Source organism: Pogona vitticeps, chromosome 13 (genome assembly GCF_051106095.1).
Source record: "Pogona vitticeps strain Pit_001003342236 chromosome 13, PviZW2.1, whole genome shotgun sequence".
Lineage (NCBI taxonomy): Eukaryota > Metazoa > Chordata > Lepidosauria > Squamata > Agamidae > Pogona > Pogona vitticeps.
This window is the reverse complement of record NC_135795.1, coordinates 4,617,467-4,627,912: the sequence shown is the minus strand read 5'-3', so window position 1 is coordinate 4,627,912 and position 10,446 is coordinate 4,617,467. Positions and strand designations below refer to the sequence as shown.

Genomic DNA, 10,446 nt, shown 5'->3' with positions numbered 1-10,446 from the left:
GTGCGGGGGGCCCCACATGCCCATCTTTCAACTCACAACTACACTTAAGCATTGAGAAGCCCACCCGCCATCCAAATTGAAGGTCAACGTGGATTCAGGGCAGACAAGAATGTTGGCAACGAGTTCAAGCATGACAAAATCACTCACACAGGAGTGGTTGCCAGACTTGGGTCATCCAGGTGTTTTTGGACTACAGTTGCCCGAAACCTCCACCGCCAGCTGTGCTATCTGGGGCTTCTGGGAGTTGCAGTTGAAGAATACAGTAGGATCCTCTTATCCACAGGATTGGTGTCTACTGATTCGTTTATCTAGGTTTCATCGCTTAAGCCACTACTAGGGAAGAACATTATTGTTCAGGGTGGACTTGACTGCGGAACCATCTGAAGTTTGATGTTGGCCTTGATCCGTATTGCTTTGCGGAGGATTTCATTTATTCCTTTGTTACATTTTTATCTCTCATGCGTCCTCCAGTGGGCTTCAATATCTCCCTCCCAGCTTTCCACTTACAAGAACTGTGTGAGACGGATGAGGCCGAGATAGAAAAGAATGACTGACCGCTCACCGACAAGCAAGCGCCGTGGCTGAGCCAGGATCCGAATCCAAGTCTCCCCAGGTTCAAGGACACACACGGGCTGCTAACACACACTTTAGCTGAGTGCATTTTTAAGCACTGCACATTGCTGTTCTTGCTTGAGTAGAAAAATGACTCGTGCACTTCATAAATCAATCAAAAGATTGTTGTTTAATATAAAGAAAAGATCTAGTTCCAGCAGGTGTTTTCAAACCGCATCAGGGTTTTTCTTGTTTTTAAACTATATAATGATCTTGCTGGTTTGAGAAAATTCTAAAGCCAAGGGGGATTTTTTTTTAGTTGTTGTCTCTTATACATCTGCAACAGAATTGTGAATCTGTACCATTTGAAGGCTGTTGGTCGGGCAAGGGCATGCAAATCTGAAAGAACCAAGGTTTGAATTCCAGATCTCATGCACAGACTTCAGCCTTTAAGGAGTAAGCGAAAGAGACCGTTTTGTTGCGAACAACACCTCTGGGAACTCCAGGAGTGAATGGAAAATATGCAGGTGCCCCCAAAAAGATTAATAATGAAGATAACTTTGCTACCGCTCGCACCCCACCCTCAACTGTGTACGTATTGCCTATAAATCCTGACCAAACACAATCTCATAGCAAACGCAACCGAGAAATTAATTGGGGGGGGGAGGAATCTAAGCATGGCCGGTGAATTCCGAAAAAAGCCCACCATGTGAAATACGAGAAAAGCTATACAAGTGTTTGTTCTGTTATGTGTACCAAAAGCAGAACTTGGAAAAGTTGCTTTGTTTCAGCTCAAACTCCAGAACGGCTTGGCCAATGAGGCTGCTGTGGATTCTGTAGTGTGAAAGAGCTGGTTTTCCAGGATCTGTCCTAAAGCCCTGCGTTCTAAAAGAGAAACAGATGCCTGGGCCCTTTTCTCAAATAATATTTTAGTCGCACTCCCTGACATATCTTGCTTTCACACGTAAGACTGTGCCTTTGAAATCTGAAAACACACGCACACAAATACACAACTCTAACATGAATGCCCTGCCTTGTGCTTAACGAAGATTCTAAAATAAAAGTGCACAATTAAAACTCCACTTATGGAAACAAGGCTTGTGAAACTGTACTCATCCACCCACCCACTCAGCCCCCCAAGAGGGTGGACACACACCAAATAATTGCTATTTATGCTGTTATCGGATTGCCTCTAGTTTCTAGGATGGGGCATGTGGTTCTAATACTGTACTTACAATTTCTGAAGGCCAGTTTTAGTGGGGAGGCTCCCAAGGATCGCAGCTAAATCCTTCCCAGGAGCATGGGATTGTCCCAAGATAGAAGGGGTCTATATTTCTGGAGACACCTCCCCCTGCTCCCATAAGATCTGCCATACAGATGTTCCGTAAACTTTACATAAGAAAGATGGGATGTAACCGATAACAGCATTTCAAGCCAGTGGAAACAACGGACTGGGCAACAGTCTCATAACCCAGGAATGTCTTCCTACTCTGGAATATTAGGCTGTTTTTCTTCATCTTCGGGCTGAAAGAGAGGAGGTTGGCCACGAACCAGGAGAGGCTCAGAAAGATGGATCACCAAAGCCAACCGCTTGCTGTACCTCTTTAATCTCTTGGAGTAGATCCTTGTTGGCAAGCTCCAGCTGTAAGGAAGGGAGGAGAGAGAGTTAAGACCCTGGCACCGATCCAGTGACTCTTGAGAGATCTGCAGAGGGTGCTTCTTCTCTGGGAGGTGGCCAGTATATTTACTTCAGGGCCATGCAAGACGTGCAGAAAGTTTCGTTGTAAATCTGCCAACTGGTGGTTACCAGAGAGATGGCACCTCACGCCAGGATGGAGAGACAGCAGCTGACTTGGGAAAGCGATGCTTAATTCAAGGGCATTTTGAATGTAAAGGAGAATGTGTCTCTCTTTTCAGGATGGGGACATTCAGAACCCAAGAGGGAGCCTGACACATCTCCTTTATATATGGTACAAAAATAAGAAGCTACTTGTAGGCTATCAATATATATACTGTATATCTATCTATCTATCTATCTATCTATCTATCTATCTATCTATCTATCTATCTATCTATCTATCTATCTATCTATCTATCTATCTATCTATCTATCTATCTATCTATCTACCTACCTACCTACCTACCTACCTACCTACCTACCTACCTACCTACCTACCTACCTACCTACCTACCTACCTACCTACCTACCTACCTACCTACCTACCTACCTACCTACATGTTTCTCTATATAATGAAAACACAGAAAAGCATTTCACGAGGAGATAAGGAGCATTATCAGTAACTAGACAGTTTGGTGAGAAATGGGCTTTCTCCCAAGTAAGTACCCTGTTTCCCTGAAAATAAGCCCTAGTATGATTTTTCAGGATGCTCGTCATATAAGCCCTACCCCAAAAATAAGCCCCAGTTCAGTGAAACCCCGTCTTCCACCCTTGGGCAGCAACCAGAAGAAGATGACAGGACTGTCTTTGAATATATGTAGATGGTTGTCCATGGGAAAAAAAAGCATCTGCTGAAAATAAGCCCTAATGCGTTTTTTGGAGCAAAAATTAACATAAGACCGTATCTTTTTTCCAGGGAAACATGGTAAATGTTGGCTGAAACCCAATAGTGCCTTCTTTTGCCAGCTTAGGATGATGTCATCATCTGCGACAGTTTTTCAGAAGTTAAATGTCCTGTTCCACCCACCCTCCCAGGCCCAAAGAGGCTCCTTTTGTTCTTATGGAAACCCTTAGGGAAAATTTTTCCCTTTCTGAAAATTCGTACCAGAGTGTTTTTTAATATCTGGCAGCAATTTTCTAGAATCAAAGGCTCCCCCCATCCACCCTTCTTCCCCATCAGCTTCCCCACAATGAAAGGGACCCCAAGGGAGCATCGGGACTTGGGAACGGGACTGAGAAATTTTTAATTCCTGAAAAACTGTCATAGCTGATAACATTATAAGCCTTATGTGGCAGAAGTTGCACGACTGGATTTCAGCCATAGAGTTCCCCCCCTCCCCACAAACTGTGTTCGCCCTTTGCTGTTTAATTTAACCAATTCAGGGCAAGTGGCAACAGACAGCACTTGGAGAAGACCACATTCTTTTATATCCTTCAGGCTGCAGGAATGACCTCTTATTTCCAGAACTATGCATGGGCTGGATGTCCCATAATGTTGGGAATCATAATTTGATTTGATTTTGAAGCAAAGTAATTGTGTTCTGGATTGCGAGTGCAGGCTTGGGGAGTTGTTGGTTTTTACTCGTTGCTGAGATCTGCACTTTAATATGTTTCCCACTGGCTTAAATTGCAGAGGCTTTTCATTCTGCTTTATGGAACCTACTAGAAACGGAAAGATGCCATCTACAATTTTCCCAAATGGAAACCTGTCATTTAAGTTGCCCCTGAATGAACGGATGCATTAATTAATCCTGGCCTTAACAATTACGACCTGCTGTTTTCCCTAGATCCAAAAGTTCCACCCCTCTATCAATGCGTTGAGAAAAATGTGCCAAACCTTGACAGCATATTTGTATGATTGTTCTGCCTCCAGCTGACGTCCGCCCTGAAAAAAATAGCGACGAGGGATTGTATTGGAATTTTTTTAAAAAAACTTTCAACAAGGTCTCCACGTTTCTGTCCTGACAGCCTACATCCCTGAACCCTCCACTCTTTCCCATCAAATCTGTGAAGATGTCCTCTGTTCCCCCCTGCCCCCCCCCAGAAGCAGGAAGGGAACCGGAGGAGGCCTGGCTATTTCAACGCCCGAGACCCTGTTGGCCTCAGGCCCTTCCCTGAACCCACCCATTTACGTCTCCCGCGCTGCCTCTCCACCCCACCCCCCCCCCCAGAGAAAAGGAAAAGCCTTCTGGATGCTCACCTGCATGCAGACAAGGGCCAGGTACGCCCACACTTCGGCATTGTTGTTGTTGAGGGCGTTGGCCTCAGAGAGAGCATCTTCCGCCTCCGCCATCTCTTTAAGCTTTAGAGAGGAAGAAGATAGACTTTATCCAATGAAAACATGGATATCGGGGCAAGCAATGTGCGGCCTGCCTCGAAGGTTAGCCTTCTCGTCCCACTGTGCTGTGGATGCGCTCACGGTCCTCTCCTCTTCGTATTTGGCTGTTCCAAACATCTTTACTTCCCGGTTCTACAAAAAGCGGCCAATCGCTAGATTTCATGGTACTCCCTCAAGATTTATAAAGTAGAGTACCAGATATAGGTACGCCAAACTCCCAGCTTGAGTTTAGTTCCTGATGGTGCCGGCTGAAAGGCAGCAGGGCTGGGGGAAACCTCTTGCTTCCTGGGAGATCTTGCTAGTCCCTGCCAACCGTACCAGATTATGACCAGGATCCATACAGACAGAGAGAAAAGGCCTAATGGAACAAGGCTACCTCCTCTGGTTGCATGGCTGGTGTCCTACATCTTGTGTCCATCACAGGCAGGATGGATAAGGCCTCAACACTGATTATGCTGGCATTAGCTACGGTCTTCTTCTCTCAAAGGTGCTGAGGGAGGGAATGGTTGACTCTTCCCTTGGTACGGCTCTCCTGACCAGACTTTCATTTCCACCTGCACAAGGAAAAGGTGCTATATGGCCCATGGGACATGCAGCCATTCTGACCTCCCTCTGTGCTTTTCACTGAGAGTGGGAGATCCCATTTGTGGATCTGTGATTTGCTTCCTTCTGCCCTTAAAACGGTCATTCTAGCTCTCTGGGTGTTGGCAGGAAGGGGCTTAGAAATGTATAAATGTGTAACTAAACATGGAGACAAATGTCCCACGATTTTTAAAGCCTTTTGTATAATGAGCAGATCTAGTGCTAAAATTCCTTGGCAGAGACACCATCTCAACAGCTTACTGGGGGTCAGTCTACTGGCCTGTCCAGCTCGGCCCTGTTCATACTAATGCCGGTGGTTCTCAACTTTCTCCAGATGTTTTGGACATCAGCAGCCCCATGTCCCAACTCATGGTCAGTCCTCGGCGATTCTGGAAGTGGAAATCCAAAATATCTGGCAGAGGAAAGCCACTGGTCTCTACTGATGAGCAGTGGCCATCAAGAGTTTCAGGTGATGTACCTCCAGAGCCGGGGAGCTCCTGTTTGTGAAGCCTGTGCTTAGCCACGGGACTATGGCTGAGTAGCTACCCCCAACATGAGACTTTCAACATGAGACAGGAGATACAGTATGGCATGAAGAAGTAGCTTGATATCTACTGTATCTCAGTAATACCTGCATGGTTAACATAAGCTTTCCAGCACTTCAGCTGGGAGTCCTTCTAAACCGCCTAGAGTGGTCGCAATGACCAGATAGGTGGGATATAAATAAATAAATAAACAAACAGAGGCCAGGGACTGAATCCGTGGTTTTCTCCATGCCAAGTAGCTACTCTGCCCCTAAGCAACTGGTGCTTCATATCCAAAGCAGCTTCACTTCTTACCCTGTAGCAGGCGATGCCGACGCCTAGCCACGTGAGACAAGACGGCGACTTCTTACTGGCCAGCAGGTAGGTGTTCTTTGCCTTCTCGTACTGCCGAAAGAAAAGATTGGCAAAAGTTAAGTCTCTTGTGCAGTGGCTGTTTATGCTGTGCCCTGGCTAGAGGGGCTCTTGATGAGCTGTCTTCAGCCATCCTGCTGGAAAGGAATCTCTCCACAGATAATAGCTGGACACGTCTACATGATCTGCTGGATGGGGATGATGGCTGCACATCTTAAGTCTTGGCAAAAAACAGAGGGGAGAAAGGGGAGGGGAGGATGGGGGCGATCAACCCGTTCTTCTTATTACACTGTCCGTTCACAGTGAGCTTTGCCGCCTAGTCAAAAAAAGACAGACTCAAAGGATTTACACCACACGGAGCAAAGGGAGCGTTTTCGGTGAGATCAAAGGGCCAGCCAGGCCGGTAGATGAAGCTGGGAAATGTTACTCTTCTTTGGAAGACAACTGGCAGCATTCTCCAACCAGACTGGCCTCGGCCCAGAATATTCTAGTCCGAAAAGGAACTGGCAGGGCTGGTGTCCTATTTCAAATGGGGATCAAGTAGAGGCTTCTGGGAAGCACAGAAGCAGGGTTTAAAACCGACAGCACTTTTGCCCACCAGCCACTGGCTTTCAGAGATAAAGGGCCTCCGTCCATGGAAGTTCTCCCTTAGGTGTCATCACCATCATCAACCGCCCTCCCTCCCTCTTTTTCCCCTCTTATTGTTCAGCCTCCTCACCTGCTTTTCTTCCAAGTAGATGGAGCCCAATCGCAGATACACAAAATGCATATCTTTTGCATCGGTTACGAAACTGACTGTTCGCTCGTAGCAGGCTTTGGCTTCCCCGAAGTGGCCTGTCAGGTAACACAGGTGGCCCTTCTGAGCCCAAACATTTGGATTCTGCAGACACAGAAATGGGTTGGGAGGAAGAGGGAGGAAGAGACTCGGAAGGGCATCCATGAAGAAGCTAAAAGAAGATATTCAGGTCTAAGGATGTGTCCCTGGAGACCAAAGGCCAAGACCGTCCACATCCTTCTACCCCCAATCACCACGGAGGGGTGTGAAAGTTGGGCAGTGAAGAAAGTTGACAGGCGGGGAAAAATAGTTTTCCCCAAAACACAGACATGTGGTACATATTGCAAAGGGCTAGACCTGCTAAATTCTTGTGGCAAAACCAACTCCATGCCTCCCCTACTTTTCCCCTACTTTTTTCCCCTGGAAATCAAAAAAATTAAACCAGGGACATCACAGATGACATAATTGTGTGGCCATATTCAAGGGATGCTCTGCTGTCTTCAGTGGCCTCTTCCCTGTGTTGCCTGGGTAGAGAGAAACGCAGAGATACTTGCCAGGTAATCAATCTGGATCGCCATTTCGAGGTATTTGTCCGTCTTGCTGTAATCCTTCCGCAGCAAATAGCTCTGGGCCAGCACCAGGTAATATTCACAGCTGGGGCCTCCTTGAGGGCAGACCAGTTCGTGCGCCAAGGCCCTGTGTACGAACTGAGAGGGGAAAGCACAGGTGAGGGAAGGATCCAGCCCAGAAGACCTGGGATGACTCCCCGGCCAGTTCCCCTGCGACGCCTGGGCCTTCTGTCCCTGCCATCCTGAACTACAAAATGAAACGGGCCATCGTGTGACCGGGAAAGGGAGACGCTGCAGAATCAGGACCGACTGTCATGGCTACCAAACTTAAATTAGAGCAAGAAAATGATCAGTTTCAGCAGTTTAATGTATTTGCGAAGGGTTTCACGGCTGGGATCTAATGGTTATTGTGGGTTTTTCGGGCTCTTTGGCCGTGTTCTGGGTGATTAGTTGTTGTGGGTGTATTATGGTGATAAGGAGGAGAGATTATCTGTCACTGTGATTGATGGGTGTCATTAGCTGGTCTTTTGTGTGTACTGATCCCCGCTCCTTGTGGCTGGGTGGAGTTCGTTGACCTTTTGCATGCTGTATTTATCAGAGCTGGGAGCCAAGTTTTGTTGAGTTTCAAACTTTCCTCTTTTTTGTTGAAGTTCTGCTGGTGCTTGTGGATTTCAATGGCTTCCCTGTGCAATACACCCACACCAGGACACACTAATCACCCATCTCCTGAAAAGGACAAAAGCCGATCTCACAGCCATAAATACTCCACTCCCAAGCAAAGTACACCAGAGCACAGAGTGCTGTCCTCTGAAGATGCCGGCCACAGAGACTGGCAAAACATTAGGAAGAACAACCTTCAGAACACATCCAAAGAGCCCGAAAAACCCACAACAACCATTTCAGCAGTTTCTTCAGAGAGGAGAGGAAGTCACTTTTTCAGAGCAAACATGCCCAGATCCAAAAGGAAAAAAAAAACACCTCAAACAAAGACTAGAAGCTTGCATTTATTTTGCAGCTCCGTCAATTACGGTTGGCTCTCCCAAAAGGAACGGGCAAATCCTTTAGAGGGGGCAAAACCCATTCAAGCTTGCAGTCCTAGGAACCTCTTGCTAGATAGAACAGACAGCGGCCGCCTCCGAGTGGCCTCGGCTTCTTCCACCCCATCCGCAGGTGCTTCCCACTCACCTGAAGGGCATTGACGTCCATTAAGAAGCTGATGGTCTCCATGAAGATGGTGGTGGGGGCCTGCGAGGGAGGGGCTCGGGAAGGCTCAGTTTCAAACACAACTGCAAGAGGCTTGGTGGCTTCTGAAACGCAGGGGACAAAGCGAGGCATTCTGATTCCTCTGCCACTCCAGAACAACACTGAGTGCATCTCCTTCTGTTACTTGGGGTCATCACACACACACCCCGCTTCTTCCCACCCCAGACTTTGCAGCTCCTCACCTTTCTGAACGGCCACCTTCATTTTGCTGGAAATGGTTGACAGCCTCTTGGATGCCTTAGACATTGGCACAGGCAGTGTTTCCTCTTCCGGCAGGCTAAGAGTCAAGGCTGGCTCAAGAGACTCTGCCTGGGTTTTCATGGAGGTGTCTTGAACTTCGTCAGAAACTAATGGGAAATCAGCAAAAAGAGAAACACAAACCTAGCTATACATGGATAAATCTGCTGGGCTCTCAGACCTCAGACCACAAGGCATTCCACGTAACAGCTGGGATATTGATTATTAATACAGTGGTGCCTCGCTTAACGATTGCCCCACATTACGACGAATCCGTTTTACAACGATCTTTTTGCGATCGCAATTGCGATCGCAAAACGATGTCTAAATGGGGGAATTTCACTTTGCTTCGGGAACCGATTCTTCGTGAAACAATGTTTTTTAACAGCTGATTGGCGGTTTCAAAATGGCTGCCGGGTGATTAAAATGCCTCCTCGCTGTGTTTAGGGACGGATTCCTCGCTATACCCCACTGGAATGCATTGAACGGGTTTCAATGCATTTCAATGGGTTTTTTATTTTCGCTTTACGATGTTTTCGCTTAACGGCAATTTTCCTGGAACGGATTATCATCGTTAAGCGAGGCACCACTGTAAATAGCATTTCCACAGAAACTATAGCTGACCAGTCTTTAAGTATTGACCTTTGTGGGGTATTTCTATCCCTCCTAAACAAGGTTCTTCAGGTGGAGGATCCCTCAAAACTATGATAAAATATTGGAGTTTCTTCCAGACAACCTGCTGCTTCCGAAGCCTTTTCTGAGCCATGGAAAGAGCTGCTGCAGGCATCGGATGTTAATCCCTTGGAGGTCATGGTTCTTCAGCTGGGCTGATGTTGGTGATGTGTTTGAGGTTTCAGGGGCCACCTAGCTGGGTGTTAGGGAAAGCAAAGGTTTTCGCAAGCCCACCCCTGGCCTCATCTGTTCCCTGGGCTGTGGCTCAGGTGGAAGTGGATTTCGGAAGCTCCCGTTTTCCAGCCCTGAGATCCCAGGTGGTAGAATTGGGGGGAAATCATCTCCCTGAGATCTTAGATAATTCATGGCCCTTCAATTAGACAAGACTGGACTGGAGAAATGAATGGTCAGACTCTGAGTGTTCCTCTGTCACTGGAAAAAAAATGCTCTCAACTAAGTACGTGGAAAGTTTTAAAGCAGTATATGCCACTGAGCTCCTGGGTTGCTTCCCCTTGCCAGTACTGCTCCTAAATACCGTATTTTTCCATGTATAAGATGCCCCCAACTTTTAAAATCCAAAATTAAGAAATGTAAGTGGGGCTTAGCAAGTGTAGGGGGAAAGGGATCAAAGCCCTGCAGGATCGCTTTGATCCCTGTTTTCCCCTCCACTTGTTTTTCTACTCTCAATTTTTAGTCTAAAGATTTTAGACAAAAGTATAGTCTTATACACAGAAAAATACGGTACATGAAAAAGGGGTTTGCTTAGTGTGGCATCTGAATTGGACATCCTGGTCTGCTGCCCTCTTTTGCAAACCGGGGTTTGTCGTTGGTTTATGAATCCTGGCTTGTTTGGGGGACCAAAAGGCAAGCTGTTCAGATCGGA

General features: G+C 46.9%; 1 protein-coding gene across 1 annotated transcript in view; it reads right to left on the bottom strand.

Moving 5' to 3' along the window:
- Positions 1-1,928: 1,928 nt before the first annotated feature.
- The window catches only part of CFAP70 (cilia and flagella associated protein 70), a 29,675-nt gene continuing 21,157 nt past the window's right edge, over positions 1,929-10,446 (bottom strand). The window contains exons 21-28 of the mRNA XM_072982950.2: positions 8,837-9,001; positions 8,577-8,698; positions 7,377-7,529; positions 6,766-6,927; positions 5,991-6,080; positions 4,432-4,533; positions 4,069-4,116; positions 1,929-2,194 (exon numbers count right to left, since the gene is read on the bottom strand). Coding sequence (XP_072839051.2) covers positions 2,114-2,194; positions 4,069-4,116; positions 4,432-4,533; positions 5,991-6,080; positions 6,766-6,927; positions 7,377-7,529; positions 8,577-8,698; positions 8,837-9,001 — 923 coding nt within the window. The 3' untranslated portion in view covers positions 1,929-2,113. The remainder of the gene's footprint in view (positions 2,195-4,068; positions 4,117-4,431; positions 4,534-5,990; positions 6,081-6,765; positions 6,928-7,376; positions 7,530-8,576; positions 8,699-8,836; positions 9,002-10,446) is intronic.